General features: G+C 38.5%; 1 protein-coding gene across 1 annotated transcript in view; it reads right to left on the reverse strand.

The window, feature by feature from the left end:
- Nucleotides 1–13,418, reverse strand: part of TBC1D19 (TBC1 domain family member 19) — a 48,202-nt gene extending 34,784 nt beyond the window's left edge. Inside the window, exons 1-4 of the mRNA XM_064418459.1 lie at nt 13,232–13,418; nt 3,187–3,259; nt 2,379–2,424; nt 549–624 (exon numbers count right to left, since the gene is read on the reverse strand). Coding sequence (XP_064274529.1) covers nt 549–624; nt 2,379–2,424; nt 3,187–3,259; nt 13,232–13,330 — 294 coding nt within the window. The 5' untranslated portion in view covers nt 13,331–13,418. The remainder of the gene's footprint in view (nt 1–548; nt 625–2,378; nt 2,425–3,186; nt 3,260–13,231) is intronic.
- Between the last annotated feature and the right edge of the window lie 7,984 nt (nt 13,419–21,402).

Consider the following 21,402-nt stretch of genomic DNA (forward strand, 5'->3'; position numbering starts at 1 on the left):
TCCTGACACCAAAAATCCTTGTTTAATCTTTACAGTCCAGTTTCTCTTATTCTCCTTCAATATGTCTTAAGCTCCTTAGCTCTAGATTTTTCATCTTCCTTTCACATTTTTAAGTACTAAATATATCTCTTCTTTCTAAAGATCTCACTATCTCTGCAGCCTGTTATCTTTCATCATGAAACTGCCTGTGTCCCTTCAAAAAAATATTTTGTAACCCTAAGGAAATGACCTATAGCTACCCCTTTTTTTTTTTTACTTCTCACTGAAACCAAATTCTCTTCTTTGACATACTGACATAATCTCTATTCTATATTTTTCACTTATCTGCCACTATATCCTACTTCCTTCATGGCTGGAGAATTACTTGAGCATTTTCTGTATGTATGTAAAATATCACATATACAATATTACTATTAACTTTGATGCAACTACAAATCTGTACTTTTTCTAAGATATAAAACCTAGAAACACAATAACATTTTACAGAGTAAATCTCAAATAGTCTAATTAAAGCTCTGATATGAATGGTAAAATTGATAACCACCAACCTGTGCTTTCCTCATATAGGCTAAAGGTTCTTTAATATGTTCAGGTGGTGCTGCAGGATGACAGGGTGAAGGAAACCTTAAGAAGAAAATATGGTAAACTTTAAATATCCTGATGTTTTATTTTGCTTAATTAATCCCATATTTGTAAACCTAAGTATAACTTCTTTCATGAGAGCACTAGGAAAAACACAAGTGCATGTTGATCAAAACTGAGTATTATTTTTAGAAGTATTTTTTCCTCATCCATTCTATGGATACAAATATGATAACAATATGCAAGAATTAATAACATTTCAAGATGAGTTCTTATATTAAAAATTACACTCCCTTATAATTTTACATATTTATAAAATAAAATAATTACATTAACAAATCAGGTATTTTAAAAGTGTATTCTCTTCACATCATGTTATCTTTATGATCCCCTGGAACTTTCCCTCTCCAAGTAATCATATTTTTTCAAGAGACAATTTTTTTTTTTTGAGGGTCTTCTTTTAAAAATCAGTAGTGAACATGTACATATCCAAAGCAATTAGAATTTTGAGTGAGGTGTTGACTTAAGCAAAGTTGAATATCCACTCAAACTGCATTATGACAAAATACAAAAGCTGGAACAAAAATAAAAAACTAAACCAAAACACTAATTTATCTTTCGGTAGTGTAGGTTATTTCCAGCGAGTTTTTGCCAAACATTACATCCAGTTTAATTTTAAGTGTCTCAAACATCTTTCAGGAAACAAAATTTACCCATAGCTTCTCTAATAGTTAGCCTGAATTTTCATTTGTTTGAATGCATTCAATCAGTTCCTATCATATGTTTTTGGGAAACTCTGCCCGAATTTCTTTCCATTTTTAACAGATAAGATCATTCTTGTACTTGCTGCAAATTTGTTATGGACTATTCTGTTCCAATGTGTAAATAGAATCAATATCAACAGATTTCAGAAATGCTGGTTTTTGGCTTTTCCACAAGGCTCATGAAATCATGGTGTTCACAGTTAATTTCAATTTTCAAGAGCAAATTTTGTTATTTTGCTGCTTATTTCCGTGCATTAGCCCTAGAGACAGGTAAATATTTTTTCCCTGGAAAGATAAAATGAAGATGAATGCTTGCTAACAGACAGAAGCCTTTTTCATTAGTCACTCATACTACTAAATATACATTGTGCTAAACTGGTAACTCTAACAAGCTTATTTACATTAGCACAAATAGATTTGCATATACATTTCTTATTTTATAGTTGCATTAATGGCTGTATCTGTTATGAAATTCACCTTTCCACGGTGCTAGAATGTAAAGAAAAATTATGCTCCCCAGAAGTCTAATCCAAAGTTTGCTGAACAATAATAAAAAGGAAACTTGGCCGATTTGACTGCATTTATAACAATATCCCAAGCATGATGAGCACTGACCTGAGAAACCTAGAGATCCAATATCTTGAAGATTTTTAAAAAATAATTAATACAAAAAGTACATGCAATGCTGTGACCAATACCTCAATTAAAACTCATTTGCAGCAACTACCTCATTTACATAATTATATTATGACCCTTGGCACCTTTGGAAATAAAGCCAAAAGGAAAATACTAAAGTAACTACAAAATGTGGTGATATTTGTTTCATTTATTCTTTAAAATGCACTTGAGCTCAGTATTTTCACTAGGATGAAAAAGAAATAATGGCACTTTAAAAACAGAAACTAAGCAGGTACCCTTGCTATGACAGATGTTGCAGATTACAGTAACACACCATACACCTCTATAAACAAATGGAACTAAAGTAAATCATGTGAGTAGAGCTCATTAAGCGAAAATACTAAATAAACTCACACATTGAGTTCACTATAAACAGCATTCTGAAGCTTCTTTTCCCAACCTGTTAAAATAAAAAAACAACCAGAAGACAACATTAGGAATTAAAACTAATAGAACATCAATCAGAGGTTGCTTTGCAGTCACTGGAATTTTATGTCTGGTCTCAGTTCATGTCTACCTACCAGAGAGACAAGAGGAGGCCAAGAAACCTTAATCTAATTAAGATAGGAAAACTGCCAATTGAAACCTCTATAGAGACCAAATATCCTTTATTTCCATCTGCTGTTCAAATAATTACAATATAGTTTTGGCTAAAAAATTTACATTCTATTTCTTAAAGCCATCATTTTATTAAACCAACAATTAATATTAACAGAGACAGCATTCCTGATGATTATAAATGTAAGATCATTTATCATAAAATCCTCACATTATAGTAACATAGCCTACAACTTTCAATGCAAATTGGAAATTTAACTAAAGGTAATATTTTCAAGAGTGTCTCCATGGAAGTTAATTTCCATTTTCAGAAATGACTGAACTCTCATTCCACTCAGAACTTTCAAAAAAACCACCAGTATCTTCTAAAATTATAAAATCACTCTGCATAGTATGTTTTTCAAAATGCTGATGGAATCCAACAGCACTTTCCCTTTTAAATTTTCTTTATCTGACTTAATCTGGAATCACTGAATGTCTGCTTCTGGCTACTGTCAGTGACAAGACACCAAGCTCCACAAACTACAGTTTTCATCACTTATATCACATATGTTCTTACATAGATCTATCTTATTCACAAATATATCAATGAAGTATTACAAACCTGATGTCTTCAGAAAGTCCTTAATATCCTCTTTTAGAGATTCCAGCTTAATTTCTGGTTTGTGTAGGCTAACCTAATATGAAAATAAATAAATAAGCATCAAGAACTAAAGAGAAATTACATTGTTCAAGTTATGAAATAAGTAATGAACATGCTTAAGGTTACACACCCAAAACAAATTCCTTCCTTGAGCAACAGCAGTCAAAAATATCAGATAACTTTTTTCTCATTCAAATGCCTTCAGCTTTTTAATGAATGCTAAAAGGTGTATGTGGAGAAGAAGAGAAAAAAAAAGGAGTAAAATATGCAATGAATGCATATAAACATACATACTTAGCCCAAGTGCTAGACTATACACATTAAGGAATTGGTCATAAGGTACACATGGAAAAAACTAGAAGCTAACCCCTGTATTTCACATGAAAGAATTAAAACTGAAAACATTCCATAATTTTTCACTTAACCTCCCACAGTTCACCTCTTCCAGGTAAGAAATGCCATTTTCAAACAAAAAAAAAAAAGACTGTGCACCAAACATTCCCCACTTCAGCTGTGACTACAGGGTATATCTGACCTCTTGGCAATGAAATGTACTCAACTCACTAACCAGCACTAACCAGCTTTACAACCACACTATGTCATAAGCACACTGATGGTGCTGCACATCTTTCAGCAACAGCAGGACCAGCTGTTACAGCATCTCATTCTTCTGCAGCTAGACCAAGAGGAGAAAAACCAACATAGCACAAAGGTCCAAAAGGACAACAAGCAGAAACTCAGAAGTTTCTCTGAAGTGCCTTCTAAGACATATTTTCCTAAGCATGGTACATGGAAACAGCTGATTAACATCAGATAACAAAGCTAAAAAAGTTTAGAGAAAAAAAGCAATGCTGCATGCTAACTTGAAAATAACACCACAAGATCTGCGTGCCCACAGCCATGACAGTTCCAGGTATATGTTAGAAGCATATGGCCATATCATGTACATAGAAATGTGAGACATCTCTCACCAAAAGCTACTCAATAATATGCTGTAGCATATCAGCTACTGATTCTATTGCAGCAAGCTTTCCTGCTGCAATAGAATTTTAATTATTATTTCATTAAAAATAATCTTTCACCAACTTGTGCAGCCTTCCAGCCCTAACAGCACTGCTGACAGCATGGCATGCTTTAAGTCCATGGCACACAACTAAAACTCCACAATCTTGTACTTTGCCTTACAGTTTATACATAGAAAAGGGTGTTTCTGCACAGGAAAAGCTGGTCTAGGTGAATTCACAAGGCAGAATTTCAAGAAAACCTTTCCTTTTTCCCCACATGAAAAGAGGGATGGACAATAACGGAGGGAATAACAGCATCAGCATTTCAAGTCCTCTTGCCTGTAATGGCATTTATATTTGGTTTATTGACTACAATAGCAAAGAGACAATTTCTCAGCATGCTTCTGAGAAAGAAAGGTCATCATAAGCACAGACCAGAAGGCGTGGTGAGTTGCATAACTCTCATGTCCAATGACAGACACATATTCCATCCAGCACAATGCTATAAGCTAGCAAATGGTTACTAATATCTGGGAAACAAAGATTTTTATGTGCGTTCATGGGGAGCTCACAAAATATCCTTTTAAGCAAAAACCTCAAGGAGGATTTTATGATGAATTCATTTTGAAGCTACTTTGATAGAAAGTCCTATGTCCTTTTTGGATATATGTCAGGCTGAGGGTTTTCTCTGCTGCAAGGCAGTGGTTTTGTGTGTCTACTGTAGAAATTTTAAATAAAGTAACACACATCAAGCAGGGCAGATTTTGCCATACTGTTCCTTAGAAGTTTTTGTGCACCCTTTTGTAAATGTTCAGCTTTGTCTTTGAGTTAAATATAGCTAATGCTAATCTCAAGGTCCATGGGGTGTTTACCTGTCAGGTCTGGCACACATTTTAGATATGCAAACAAATCCCCTCACAAATACAATTCATTGACAGATAATAAATCACACAAAGAAAAGAAAGCTCCTCTGCAATCTGCTATACAATGGGCTAATTATCTTGACACTGGAAACCGTACAAGAAATTATGCAAGTGCAATCAGAACAGTGTTTTAATTCTCTGGTGTTCACACACCTGTGAGCTCTTGGCTTATTAAGGAGTATCTGACACACCTATTGACAACAACAGAACTTTTTCTGGAGATTCCTGGAAATTTTGGAAATTGATACAGCATATCACATTAAAAGGCATTAAGGAGTTCAGTCCACAGACTACTTCCCATTTTCCCTGTCAGGCCAAAAGAACAATAGAGGTATTTCTTGTAAACCGCTGTGTTGCCATCTTGTTGCAAAGGTTTCATACCTTCTTGGGGATTTCTCATGGGCAGCTCCTCACAGCACTGACTCCTTCTCCTCCTCTGCACAACCAACAAACTCCATCTTACATCTCAACCAGCCAACCTGCTCTTTTACAATATCCCTCCTAATTGGGTCCAGCTGTGGCCTATTAAGGGCAGGCTTGTTCTTAATGCTTGATAATTGGCACAGCTGTAACTCCTTAGGGGTGAGATTACCTTCACCACTATCTCTATTCTACATTCTATCTATCCACACTGCTGTTCCCAACAGAGCCTGTTCCCCAGCTGCAGAACATAAAACCCAGTGACTCTCCTGTATGCAGCAGAAAGGCAGCCAAAAAGGAAACAGGACAGCCCGTAGGGGAAAATTCTCCCCAAGGATTACATCAGTGCATCAACCTGCACTGGTTACCTTCACCTCTTCATGCCCAAGTATTCAGTCAGGCATTATTTTATTATTCCTAGCCCTGATGCAGCCAATATTCTTAGGCTAATCTTTAACTTTTCAAAACATTCATCTTTAGCACCTTTCCTGTGTCCTTTTTCTTCTCTCCACTGAAAAAAATCTCTGAGACAAATTTTCACATAAGAAATGTGAAAATTCCACCCCTGCCCCCCCCCCCCCAATTATGGGGGCACTTTTGTTTCCACTTTTATCAATTCAGAAATCAGTTGCAAAAGCCTCCTCCCATTTACACTTTTCCTTTTGTTTACTGTGTACTACAATCAATACATTCCTAAGTGCTAAGCAGAACAAGAGAGCCACTCATTGCCCACTGGATTGCTGATCAGTTTTCAAATCAGAAATTAGATACTTGAGAATGTGGCAAACAGTTCAGCTGGCAGCTACAGCCAGCTCTAAACCAGACCATATTCCAGCTCTGTATAACACAACAAGGCAAAATACTCATCTTGGCAAGTGAAAGGAAATCTCCTCAGAACTGTTTTGTTGTAACTTAACAGTATGGTACCTCTTTAGAATTCACATGGGTGTTTATGGGAATTAATCTGAGGAATCAAGGAGACTTAGCAGAGCTGATGTTCCAAGATTAGTAAACCAGGTCTCCCACATAATCTTGTTTTTCCTTTGGATTAACTGATCTAACTTATTTCTGTGTTATACCATGTTGGAAAATACATTTAGGTATTTATATTTTAGGTAGGGTTGGTTTGTTTTAAACTGCTTGCTACAACATACTGACCAAGTATCATTTGCATTTTTTCCCCTCTGATTTTTTGGTAGAATAAAAAAAATACGTTGACAATATTTTATTTATATAAAAATGCATTACTACACCTTTACATAGATAAAAATGCCTGCCTAAGATTTATTGAGAGAAAACCCCACATTGATGAGATTTGTACTCATGAACTGAACCAATTCCCTGCATTATCAAAAACCAGCAAACGCCCAGGCAGAACTATCAATTTCAACACACATTTTGATGAAAGAGTATCTTACTTCTATCTATCCGTTACTATAAGGAGACTATAATATGCAGGGTAATAGAGAGTGAGCAGTATAGAGGAACAATCCATGAAAGCAAAGGCTGACAGCTAGAACAGAGAAAAAGTCAAATATTCAGAGGCTGAGTCAGGGAAATATAGAACCCTGAAAGGAAATAGGGATGAAAGTCAAACATTTCAGCAAGAAATAACAAATTATTTTTAATAAATGATAATGCCTAACAACTTTTCCCTGTAAAACTAGCATTGTGCATAATCTTATGGATAGGGCACCGAGGTCCAGGTGTGGGATGTCGATGTTCCTCTACAGTCTTGGTCAGCTTCCTGTGAATCAAGACACATCTGTTCCTTCCACATTCCTTCATAAAACAAGCTATAATTACAGCATTTCTTAGCACCCCTCATTCTTCAGCTGTACAGAACAGTAGGGTAGTTCAGGAACTTTAAAATTTTGCCAAATTTGCCGGTGCCTAAGGTACCACTAACAATCTTGTGTGTATGTCTTTGATCAAAATCAAGGCAAGGTATCCTGCTGAGATCTGGGCAGTCACCATCAGAAGTGATACTCTGAATGTACTCCCCCTGTACCTGGATGCCAAGATGGAAGAAAACCCAGACACTCAACACTGATGTGGCTGAAAGGAAGCAAAAGAATAATACAACAGTAAAGTAATAAAATTGGTGGAAATAGGAAATTGATTCACAGAGGAACTGAACACAGAGCTCAACCTATTTCCAAATTAGAATCTAAATTTGGAAGTGGAATTCAGTGATCATGACTGAGGCAGTACTGATCATGCAAGAGATGATCCATCAATCACAGCACTCAAGGAAGTATAGGAAAATAACTAAAGGACCAGCAACATACTACTAAGAGGAGGCTTGACAGAACAAAGTGTTCCAGCATAACTCCTGTGTTAAACTATTTCTTTTTTCAACAAGAATAAACACTGCAGAGAAGTGATCCAACTATACTGAAATGTGGAATTGCATCAGGTGAACCCATATTTTTATCCTGTTGCAAACAGTTCTGCAAATAACTTTACACAATCCTAATATTTTTACAGGCTATCAACCATAATTTCTCTTCAAAGCCTTTTTTGTTTAGATAAACATGTACTCTCTCAAAGCATTTATTACTGTTCAGTATGTTTTTGTGCAAGTGCACGTTTTTCAGTTTTATTGCTATTATTTCCCAAATTACAATAAAACAGCATCCCCAAATATAACCCATCTTTAGAAGAAGTAAGTTCAATGAAAGCTAATAAATATTAAGCTTTCTTTATGTACTTCATTGTATCATAACTGGACTTTATCAGAACCAAGCTGCCTTGGCAAAAACCACTTCAAGCACAACCACAACAATTTCAACATAAACACTCACTAAAAACTTAAACCCCTGCAACTTCAAGGGAGAGGTTTTAGTTTAGGTTGCAAATTTCTGTAACAGAAAGAAGAATCATTCTGAGCCTAAGTAAACAAATTTCAATAAGTGTGAAACCCTGATTACAACGACAGTTTTCCAAGCCTTCTACATTTCTACATGAACTACAATAAGGGAAAAAATATTGTGAACTTTCTTATACATGTAAAAATAACCTAGCAGATACAGACAGCTTCAATCAGCCTCATACAGAAGTAAATAGCTTCAAATGTGGTACAAGATATAAGGTTATATTTTAATCACGTAATTTTAATGTTTAATAAATTTTCTAGGTTTGGAATACAAAATTAGTCCTGAAAATAAAATACACACACAAGCTAAAAACCAGAATGCACATTACTAAAAAAGTACAACTCTGCCAATCAAGCTTGCATTGCTTCTGAACTCCATCATCTGATCAACACCGCATTCAATTTAAAATTCACTATAATGCAAATATTACTGCTCAGCCACTTAAAACAAAGACACAAGCTCTATCAGCAGGCATAGTAAATCATTTGCCAAATACAATGCATGAAAATGAACCATTAATTATCCATGATGACTCATGGGCCTACATTTGTTTGCTAATTTTTATTAAATAAATGCTACATTGCACAGAAACATTATCTTTCTTAATTTGATCTTTTATGTAAGTTGAGATTGGTATCAATTTTTCTTTTTTTAACTGGCAAAAAATATCATGAAAACAATATGCTGAGACATCTTCCAAACCATTCACTCCACATAAATTATTCTAAGCTTATTTACCTCCCCTTTCTTTAGAAGCACAGTCAGGCACTACTCCAGCTCCAATGTTCCTAGTGTTCCCAAAGTCCCCTCCTCCTTTGCTCCATCTGAAGTCTTGTAAAGACCTTTACCTCTTCCTCTGATCAATACTGTCTTTAAAGCCTTCTGGTTCTGTCACAGGTTCTACCAAAGAATGGTGGCAGGCTCCCCTCCCCAGGACAGTGTTTCTGACCATGACATCTCCTCTCCACCCTTCTCTGTACCTTCAGGTACCTCCACCAGTGTATTCTCCACCAATGTATTCTCACTCCCAAACTTAATTGCTACAGGGGGGTGGGATGGGGTATCAGGCCTGATGTTTACACTTAGATTACCCCTTTTAGCCTACTCTAACAGCGCTTATTCTGCTTTGTTACAAGTTCCCCTCAGATTGTCCCACTCCAGCCATACCTACAAGAAACATCTTGCACTGTGAGTCTTTCTTGTTCCATTTAAAACATAATTTAGAACCTTTATCTTCAATTTGGAACCTTTCATTTTATTGTCACCTCCTGTTTTAGAAAAGTTCTTTAGAATAAAGCTTTTGTTTGTTGGTTGGTTTTGTTGGTTGGTTTATTTTTAAAACTTTGTCATTTGCAGTTTGCATGGGACAAAAATTAAGATTGATTAATCTCAACTGATTAGTAAAGCCCAACTCAAAGATTTTCAACGATCATGAAAAATGCAGTTTCTGAATTGGCTGCAAGTGAAAATGTGCTAAAAATGTAGCACTTTTTCATGTCTCTCAACGGTTTCATTTTTATTGTCTGTTCACTGACATAGATTTTCCCTAGAGCAGAATTTTAGCAAGATTTCACAAAATAATTTGTTTTAAAACTGCATTTTGTCCTTGAGATGTCCATGTTTTAGTTTTTCTAAACACCTCGAATCTCTACCTTAAAAACATTTACAATTCGGAAGGGGAAAAGTTAAAGACAAAACCAAGCAAATTTGATTACAAACTTGCACAGTCAAGTTGTGCCCAGAAAATTAAGTCTCTCCTCTGCTACCCCACTAACGCCAGCAGCAATTCTACCTGTTGAAAAGGTACTACCTGATATTTTGGCTCTTTGTCACTGTTACTCTTTCCTTTCAAAGACACTACAAAGTATGCTCAGAAGAAATTCCAAAGTGATAGGCACATTAGCACTCTTACCCAAATTAATCTCTCCTATTAACTGCAGTAATATATCAATATATCAAAACTCAACCTACAAAAATCAACCTAACATTTATTTATTTATTCATTCATCACTTACATGACACTACCTCTACTTCAATCCTTGGGATAAAAATGTGATTATCTCGGTATCCCCAGAGGTCAAGCTCTGACAGCAAATCATTTGATGCCCATGCCAAAGTTATTTCAAAGAGATTGTGTATCACAGCCCGTGACACCAGCTCAGGCTCCCAGTGACAGCCAAGCAAAGCACTGGTTTGATCAGTTCATAACCACAGGGCTGCTCTATCACCACTCACAAATAATGTCAGGATATTGTGTTTTCCCCAAAATTCTATTAACTCATCAATGAAACTGTTCATTCTGAGTTCTACTTCCTAGAAAATAAAATAAGAGACAAATTTACAAAACACAGCTTTTCTAACAGCTAAAATACTGTTTGTGAGACTGCATGTTCTCTCAAAATTTCAGGCAATATTATGATGGACCTTAGGATCCATTTTGACTGTAATGTTTTCAGAGACAGCTTATATTTTTGAGAAACAAATACTAACATCATTTTCTACACTAAGAGGTGAAGAATATTTGTGAACTATAACTGCAGTATAAATGTCCAAAACAAAAGTTTCACTCTGATGCACTCATTTCAAAGACTTCTCAAAATACAGTGTGCATCTCCCAAAATAGTTTAAAATCCCCTAAAAAAGGGACCACCCTTCAAAATCACAACTTGTGCAGGCCCAGCATTGTTAACGGCAGACAAAAAACTCCATCACACCCTACCAATAAACTGGAGTTCAGGAGTGATGCACAGCAACAGCAAAGATTTCCTATTTGCAAGTCCAGCAATACCCCATGTAGTGGAAGGAATATCAAGCATTAGCTTAATACAGAGTGAAGCAAAATTCAGAAACTTTCAGAATTCTGTACAGGTGCTCAGGGATGGACAGGAGACCAGCCACTGTCTGAGGGGCCCTTGCAACTGCACAGTACTGCACTAACATGACTGTCCAAGCTTTATAAACAAAGCAAGTCTTCTGTACATGAAAGAACATAAATGCATGCAAGGTCAATAAAAAAGCCTCCTCTATCAGGAACACACAGATTCCTGGCAAACACAGTGTACATTTGGCCCTACTAATTTAAACTACAGTCTCCAAGAGATAATTCATTCGATTGAGAAATCCCATTGTTGATGTATCTATAAACTTTGAGATCACTACACTAAACTACAGCTCTGATTTAACCTGCTATTATAAACCCTTCAAACACAACTCTAAGAATCAGCTTGAATATTTGTTGCTGTCTTTCTTTTCTTTCCCCTTAGCATTTCATATGACTAGAAGGATCATGACCTATACAAGCACTTTTTCTTTCTTCTCCAAGAAATCTGTAAAACGCCCTGAAAAGCCATCATAGGAGATAGATGCTTGTGTCCAGCAGGGATTTGGGCACCTCACTGCCCTTTCAGACTCCAAACTCCACCTTGGGAGGGCACTGCTCATGTTCTCAGTGCCCACCTGCACAAAATGGCTCCACCAAACCAAAGCCACCCACCCAGTTTAGCACCTTCTAAACACCCAGCCAAGTCCTGAGGACACCAAGCTTCCTCCTGCCTCAAAAAACCCATGCAAAGAACCAAACTACTGAAATCAGGCCTTGCCAGAGACAGGGATAAAAGAATCCCCTGGAAGGGAGTGCATTCAGGTTTGTCAGAAACAGGAACAGAGCCCTGTTTGTTTTCACCACCCTTCCACCCTTTTTGAGGACAAGGTCTGACTCTCCACTCCTCATGCCAGCTTTTTTTGGATACTCAATTTCCCAACATTTAGCAGAACCCAGCCTCTACACTCCTTCATAATTCCAGCCCCCTTCAAGTCATGTACATTGGCTTATGCAAATATTTAGAAAGCCCTGTCAACAGAAGCAAGGCAGACACACATTCACAAAAGCATTCAGAGACCAAATCAGTACATTTAAATACAAAACAAACAAGAAACAGACAGTGTGACAGTGATGTCACTTGTAATAGAAAGCTTTGGGGACATTCAAAGAGAAAAATCATGTTTCATTTAAAAATGCAACAAAACTAATGGACATGGTATCCTAAAAAAATCCAAAAACCAAAACAAACAAAGAAAAAACCCAACCTGTATAATTTTAACCAGCATTTGAAAAAATACCCTAAAACTGAAAGCACAAGATTTTACAGAACCCCATCCAAAATATTTCAGTAATGCACAATATTTGTTGCAGCACCATGACTAGGTTATTATGATCATGACAATTGATGCAATATTAATCTGAAACATCCGAAATTAAATTCAGCTAAAATATGAAAATCTGGCTCCAAGTGAAGATAAGTTATTAAATACATATATTTTTAAAAAGGCAACTGTTTGCTACTAAAATTTACTTCCATGCGTATTTTTTTCATTTATTTTCTCTTCCTTTCACCAAATCCTCATTTTCTCAGGGACACTAGGGGAGCGGGGGAGGGTGGGTGGGATTTAAAGCTCTCCAAATTAAAGATTAAAACAGCAATTCGTTTCAGGACCTATATTTGAGGCACTGAGATTTCAGACGGATAGTCTTCATATTCACTACGAAATCCCTGGGTCCCAAGGGGAAACACCACAAACACGGCTCTAGAAACCAAACACGCCGCTCTGCGTGGAGGACGGAGAGGAGCGGGACAAGGAGGAGAAGAGGGAGGGGACGCGGGGCGCCGGGGGCCCGGACCCCTGCCCAGGAGCCGCGGGCGACGGCCGGGAACAAAGCGCCGGGGTGGGGCAGCGCGGAAGGGAGGCGTGCGTGGGGGCACAGCGGCACGTCGGGGCTCACCCGGGCCTGTCGCTCCAGCTGCGCGTGGAGGCTGGAGCCCTGCAGGCGCTGCACGACCCTGGCGATGGTGAGGGACAGCCCGCCGTCCGGCTCCAGCATCGCGGCCCCTGCGCGGCCGGGCCGCCTTCGCCGCCGCGTTACCCGGCAACGGCGGCCGCGCGCCGGCCCGCGGCTGCGTCCGGGCGGGAAGCGGCGCCGCGCGGGAAGGTTCCGCGGGCCGGCCGCACCGCCCTGAAGGGGAGGGAGCCGCCCCGGGGCCGCAGGTGCTCCCGAGGGAAAGGAACGGCAAAAGTCACAGAGTCCGCAAACAGTCAGAAAGTATTACTAGAAAATTAGTGGAAATTGTATTGCCCTGATCTCCTATATAGGCACAGAAAGGAAGGGAAAGAGATGACGGGTGCTGGTCCCAGCGCAGCGATTCCGCCGCTGGGGTGCCCGGGCCCTGCGCTGACTCCTCCTTATGGAGCGCTTTGTCCAGCCCCAAGACACGCTTCTCTTGCTTCCCCAGGGATACAAGTCGGCCCGTATTGATGGGAAGTTTTGTAGCATGTTTGGATATTTCTCCTCGTCTGCCCGGCGCGGTTGAGGCTCGGTGCCGGGGCCGGCGCTGTCCTTGGGCCGAGCAGGGCCCGGTGTGAGGTACCTGCCAGGAACTGGCACTGTTAACTTCTCTGGGAAAATCTGCTCCTGCGTGCATCAGTAACAGAACCTTGTCATCAAATTTGTACTTAATAAACTTATTTACTGTGTCAAAATACCCATTTTTAAAGTCCCAGAAGGATTCAGAAATAAGCTAAGAGAGGAGGTAACATGGAAAAGCTCATGATTGACCTCTAAAGCATTAGGACCCATTTTCAGCTCTGAGGATGACCTCTGTAAAACAAAGAATGTTTCAAGATTCTGAAACCTCGGGAGTAAATTTTTCACTGTTGGGAGTGACAGATATGAGGAAATTATAGATGTCATCAGTTTCATCAAAAGAAAAAAATATTATGCCTATAATAGGTATAAAAAGTGCACCTGAACTCATTTGTCTGAAGCCAGTTTTGACTTATCTGTGAGCATTTCTGGAGAAGATGAAGTTTAAAGAAGAATAGTAATAGAAGGTCAGAGAGATGAAGTTCTTTCATGACCTGTATCGAAAGCTGAAAAAGTCACTTATGCTAATCAAAATACTGAGGGAGAGGTTTCTTCTCAGTTCATGGGGAGAGCATGGGGAAATGAAGCAGCCAGTAGCCTACCAGTGCCTTGACTATCTATTCTGATTTACATCAGGTTTTCTGTCACTTCTTTTCTCACATGCATGTATGATATTAGGGGCAACAATAAACACTTTTTTTTTTCCTGAGTATTGAGAGAGTTAATGATATTTTTATCTACATTCCCAACTGAACAAGCATACAAGGTGTAATAACTTTCTGTGCTAGTTCATTAAAAAAGTCTGCAAAATGTTCCATACAGAGAGTACCTCACTTCATTTTGGTTTGTTTGTTGTTTTGTTTTTGGTTTTTTAAAATGAGGATTATTTGTGCGGGAACTTCACCTGCTAAGGAAAGCAAATGCAGAAAACTGGAGCGTGACCATGAGCTCTGCAGGTCAATGGCTGAAGTGCAGAGTTTCACATTTCAGCTGCAAGTGGGAGAGAAAGCCCTCCCTCCTTGCCTGGCACAGTCCTCAGCAGCATTTTCCTTTCCAGTTTGTGAGCAAACCTTCGGAGTGCCACAGGGATGGGAGGCATATGTTGTGTTTGGTGGGCATGTTATTTGTCAGGGCAACTTGATATGTGAGGACTCAGGGGCTGGGTGCATTCCTGCTGGTAGCACAAGAGGGTCTCTGGCTGCTTTCCTTGGGATCTGCAGGCACCACATTTGGCCACAGGGCAGGTCATGGAGTGGGACAGAAGCCACAACACCTTGCTGGTTAGAAGTGTGTGTTACTCCCTGCTGCTGGGGAGTATGGGGAACCATGTGTCAGGTGAGTTTCTTGTGCAATGCACAAGACTTTGCAGGTCTGCAAAAGCCATCCTGATCACTATAAGTCAAGAAAACAGGACAAAAATTAATGTCAGCTGCAGATTAATAATTTCCTGCATTTCCAAAATAATATTTCTGCTCTGAGGTTGCCTTTATAACCCTCTGCCTATGCACATCTGTCAGTCTTCATTCCCTGGTTTTTTAGGCTGTTTCCAGCCTGGTTTCTGTCCACTGCATTTCCCTTTGGTCAGTTACATCTCCAGTATGGGTAGGAAAACTTACTTCTTGTAAATGCCGGTCCAAGCTTAAAAGTAGGGCAATATAAAGAGATAATCTACAGAATCTTACCAAGGGCTGTTAACAGCTTCTTGTGTATCCCTACCATATCTAGTTAAGAAATCTCTTGCTTAAGTGTGTGCTTCTTTTTGGTTTCCTTACAAGGAGTGTACTGCATAGCAGCTTGAGAAATACATGGTCTTTATTAGAAAGTATCACTTAAATAATAGGCATTGGCAGAAATCCCAACTAATGCTTTAGCCTATCCCCCTGCTATCACACAACTGGTTTAACTTGGTTCCTGTGATAAGTTTTTGACACTTACAGCTTTTTCATAATGATTTACTTTTAAATTGCAAGTAGGCAACTGCAGTACAGTCAGCATAGAGTGGTTTTATGATGTCCAGTACCACATACCAGAGGTAGCTTGTTGGTTTTATTAGGAGGTCTGGTGTAGATGTCATCATTTTTTTGTTATGGGTTGTTGGTCTTTCCTTCTCAGTGTCTCAGTCTTACAACCTTGAACACCAATTGTCTTCCCTTTGTATTCCTCCTCCATTCCACTGCAGTGCTCTACAGTGTTATACCTTAGTTTACTGTGTTTTGTGTCAAGTTACTTCACTTAACTGTATTGATACTGGTATCCCAAGTGTCTTTTGTTAATCTGCCACATCAGGTCTGGAAAGCACCGAGAATCTGGAAACAGAAAGTAAAAATTACAGTCAGTCAGCTTGGCTTTTTCCATATAATATGGTAGTTGACCTAATATCAATCTAGGCTGTCTGCAGGTATCACCAAAGGAGGCAGTGGTTTTGTGTGACAGATAATGGGTGAGGGAAGACAACAGAATACCAGCAAGGTCAATAAAATCCCAACAGTCCCAGTCACAAAATCCCAGCAGTCAATAAAATCCCAGCACATCCAGTCAGCTGCTCCTCAGACACTGCCTCAGCCATTCACAACACCCACGCTGCCCTGATCCCACCTTCACCTTTCATTCTGTGGCTGTGGGAAATGCCAGATCATGAAGTCTCCTCTTAGGGCTGCTGTCCCTGCTGGGGGAACAGGGGTGCAGAGGGGCTGGAGTGGGAGCACTGCCCCCTTACCTGTGCTGAGGGTGGGTGCCTTGCTGCACTCAGTGCTGGCAGGAAAAGGGAGCAAGGTGTGGTGCAGAGCAGGACTAAGTGTGCAATCACTGGGACTGACTGCTGTGGGTGAGCCACTTCCCTTTCCTTTGCATCCTGAGTGCCAAGGGGGTTAATGCTATCCAGGCAGAGCTACATAATGCATCCAGCCTGATAATGCATCGTAAGTGCTGTGTAGCTCTCTAGGTTATTCCCTTTTTCCTTTGTGCTACCAGAAGGATGACAGTGTAGGCATCCCCAGTGGCAGTCTGGATCAGGTGTAAGGATGGTACTGTCCCAAATCAGCCAAGTGCCACAGAAACCCAGGTTTAGGAAAAAAAAAACAAACAAAAAAAAACAACAGCAACCCAACCCAACAACTTTCTATTTTCTGCCAAAACAAAAGGATAAGACATTAGAGGAAAAAACCCTAACAAACTCAAACAAAAGCCACACACATCCTCCCTTACCCCCCAAAACTCCAAATTCACCTTTCTTCAGACAGGGTACTTTTATCCTCACTCAGATAAATTGGATTTTTTGTGTAGTTGGTTAGTGGGTTTTTTTCATCTAAAGAGCTACTCCTGTACAAAATTTCATTTCTTCTTTCTCCACTTGGAACCACTTTAATTCATGGGGGCTTAAAATCCATTACCCCACTCCTTCATTTCAAGCCATTATCAGAACTTCACCTGTGAACTAAAGTGTCAAGTTCCAATAGATTTCTCATCCAAGCAGATACTTTCAGAGAACATCATATTCAGTCTTTTATTCAGTGTGCTCACTCTTTATATTAGACAAATGTATATTAAACTTTAATCTCTATTATGGGCCAATCCTGCAAGCTCCTCTTTATAATATCCACTGGTTTCCTTGTGGAGTCTGAATCATGATATATTGTTTGGAGCTGATAACAGATGTATGACAAAAGAAGAAAGATCTGTCAGTGACTCACCCTTCTGACTTTCAAACTTTATTCAAATTACCAAAAAGTGACAGTGTGTATTTTGACAAGTTTCAATACTTTCTTCAAAATAATCAGTTCCTGTGAAGTAATGAGATTTTTTTTTTGCCCCAATACCACTGATGCAATCTGAAGAATGTAGGAAGTTTAGATGGTGTATCTTCACTTATCAGAGCAGAAAACATCTCTTATTGCAGAATGTTGTCCATGAGAAGTAATATATTTTCTCTAATATGTGGCTGAACTGGAGAGCTAGACTTAGACTACCAGTCAAGGATTATCAGTCTAGTCTTAGGAGTTTCATGTTGCTCCAGTTCTTGATTTTAGGTAATTTCTTGCCAAACCTTGGCTTTAGATAGTGTAAGCCTCCCTAGAGAAGACCATGTATTTCAGATCATAATATCTGTTAGTGGTACTTTTTTGTAGCATTTCTGAGTCATAGCCGGAACTGTGAGTTATCAGATATGTAACAAAACTAACAAGCACACAGTCCCTAGTTTTTATTGTGTTATTAGATTTAGTCAATTTTTCATGTGTTCTATTATTAGTCAAGTGGTAAAATCCCATGTGTGCACTTGCCATGCGTGAAGATGTAATAATGCCAATGTAGGATTTAATGGATTTAAGGCAGAAATGGAGTCCATCTGGGTACACACTGAAGAGAAACACATGCTGAATCACAAATACAGTTGATACACTGAGTAGTTTATGCACTTCACACATGGCATGTATATTTTGTTTCTTTAAATTGTATATTCACCTGAGAGCAAGTCTATTGGAAAATACAACTATTGTAATCAGCCGAACCTTTTAAAAGACATGATTCAGCATTCATGAACAAGCATTTTCTCAGGTCATACATAGCAGCTTACTTTAGCTATTTCTTTTAAAGTTTTTACAAACCTTTTTCTCTCTTTAACCAATTGGTCTATAAGGGAGAAAAACAGTAAAAAGAACTGTGTCAGTGGATTCTTAGTTAGCATCTCCATGTCAGAGTTTGCTGGTGTGTGGGTGTGCTAGGGTGAGATTTTATGTTCTTTTCAAGCCCATTGACTCCAGTGAGTCTATGTGATGTAAATACAAGCAGGACTTGGGTCCTGTCTGTCACAAGAAGTATGCTCTTTTTAAAAATAGAAACAATCTGATCTAGTGGCTGGCATCCCTGCCTTGGAGGGAGGGGATTGGAACTAGATGATCTTTAAGGTTCCTTCCAATCCAAACCTTTCCATGATGCTATGAAAAGATCTAAAAACATATCCGTGATTATATTTTAATATCTACTTTTGAAAAATATCAAACCCTCTCATTCTCTGTTTATTTGTTACACAATATTGAGCATTACTCCACTGAAATAGCTTCTTGATGCTATATCCCCCTTATTGCAGTAGGCAAATTTTGTCTTCTGTGGAAAGTGTAATAAATGTTTTAAGGTAGTCTGTTATACGTCTGTTCACTGTCTGGAATATATACAATTTACTACAGAGTCATATCAGTGCGTGTTGCAAGCCTTCAACAACCAGCAGACCACCTTGGATACATTATGTGGTGTCTAGATCATAGCTGCCTTCTCCTTAATCATTAAGAGGTAATCATAAACTTCAGCTGGCAGAACAAGGATCTCTTCTTGAGTGCACTTTATTTTTCTGATTAAGATTTGATGACAAAGTTGATTAATCCTTTCTCTTCTCTGCCTTTTTTATGTGAAGGATTATTCCATTGTTTCATTTCCTTGTTTGATAAATTTTCAAATAGAAGAATCAAAAGTGGAGAATAAACCAAAAGGAACTAGAAACTCTTGAAGGGTTTTTGTAATGGTTATGGTGTCATTGTCATATTTTCTGGAAAAATCTCCTTGCCCAGGATTTTCTCCTGGGAGGCTGAGAAGCCTCAGAGGAAAAGGAAAACAATAATTATCTGATTTTGCTTCTCCTGTGCTTTGCTGCTTTGGAATGTGGTTTGGAGATTTTTTTTACCAACAGGTGCATGTTTGATTGGTTTCATGTGAATTGCTTTGACTTAATGACCAAACATGGTCAGGCTATGTCAGGACTCTGGAAGAAGTCACAAGTTTTCATTATCATTCTTTGTAGCCTTCTGTTTGTATCCTTTTTGTATTCTGTAGTATAGTACAGTTTTAGTTTAAGTATTCTTTAATATAATAATGTCATAAAATAATAAATTAGCCTTCTAAGAACATGGAGTCAGATTAATCAATTTCCTTCCTTCGATGGGGACCCCAGAAACAACCACAGTTATGGTTCACCAGCTACTGTAACTGTTCAAAAAAACAATCTAGTTTCAGTCAGGGAGATTTTTACTTCCGTTACAAGGATTTTTCACATATCCTTTACCTTGATTTCCGCTTCCTTAACTTGATGTCTGCTCTGGTTGGAAAGACAGTTGGAAGTGCAGCAAAAAGGAAATGCTGGATGAGCAGAGGATAGCAGGCAAACCTTCATAAGTTTCTCATAGTTTTTTTCTTCGGTGATGATGCTTTCCTTTCCCTGCATGGACAAATAAATGCCATGTATCATCGAAAGGGAGCACCGGGCACTGATTAAATATCATCACCAACTATGGAAAAGAATTTTCTCTGACACATCTCGGGCCATAAGTGGGGGCCTAAAGAATCCTATGTTGAAACAGTTGGAGTTGTCCTGTATTAGTTCAAAAGAGATTAAGTCAAAATGTAAAACTGAGCCCTAATTTCTAAATTTCTACTGTTTCTCTGTTCATATACAGGAATGCATTATTGCAGAAATTTTTCTGAAACATTGATTTCTAATACTGCCTGTTACAGGAATTGTTGTGCATATATGAAGCACAACTAGATGATCAAACTTTTATTGTGGAAATAAGTTCATTATAACAACATGCTCAAAAATTCACCCAAAAAAGAGTGGAACAGTGGAAGAACACACATATGTGAAGCACAGCTCTGCAGGCTGGATTCAGAGCCACTGAGCAGCAGACTACCCTGCTTTCACTAACCCAAAACATACAAATTAATATACGGATCTGCTTAAAGGAAAAATGACACCAAAATATTATACACAGCTCTAGGGAGCACAAACAAACCCAAATGATTTGATTTCAGATGAAGCTCTGCACATTGAAACCAAAAATTTTAAATATAAAAATGCAGTTAGGTTTTCTGTTTTGCATCACTGTTTAGAGGTCTGTAAAGAAATCTTTCAAATGCACAACAAATTTGCTAAATCAAAAAAAGGACAGAGGTAGTACCTAAAAAATTGTATTATTTTGTTAATTACAGGATACAGGCTTGAATCTTACAATCTATATTGCAGCATGCTCCCAGAAAGACCAGGAAGGAAAATTAGAAAACATTCACAAAAGTGAATGTGCTAAAGGGCTCAGGAAGGGTTGAAATAAATTGTATTTATTGCAAAAAAAAATAAAAACAGAGACAAGGTATGAAACTGATAAACCAAAAACTGTACAGCCTGTCTGAGACTATCAGTCATTAATATGAATAAGCAGTCCTATAGCAATGCAATTTATCACTGATCACTTTTGTTCTTCATAGGAAGGACCCTGGTACCCAACATTCCTACCCACTGTTAAGCAAAGGACACATTTTCCACAGCAGATGGGATAAAATGTGCTATGAGCTTAAATAAATACACATATTTCCTGGTCTTTATCTGAGACTGAATTGAGGCTTGCAGTCACAGAGAGTAGAGCTGTGTGGATTCCTGCTGGATAACGTATAGCATCAACCTAAAATATGGAATTAAAATACCTTATTGGAGTTGTTCAACAGCAGAAGGGCTTTTCATTTTGGCAAAATTAGGCTAATAACAAAAGCAGCAT

This window comes from Passer domesticus, chromosome 4 (genome assembly GCF_036417665.1).
Source record: "Passer domesticus isolate bPasDom1 chromosome 4, bPasDom1.hap1, whole genome shotgun sequence".
In the NCBI taxonomy this organism is placed as follows: Eukaryota; Metazoa; Chordata; class Aves; order Passeriformes; family Passeridae; genus Passer; species Passer domesticus.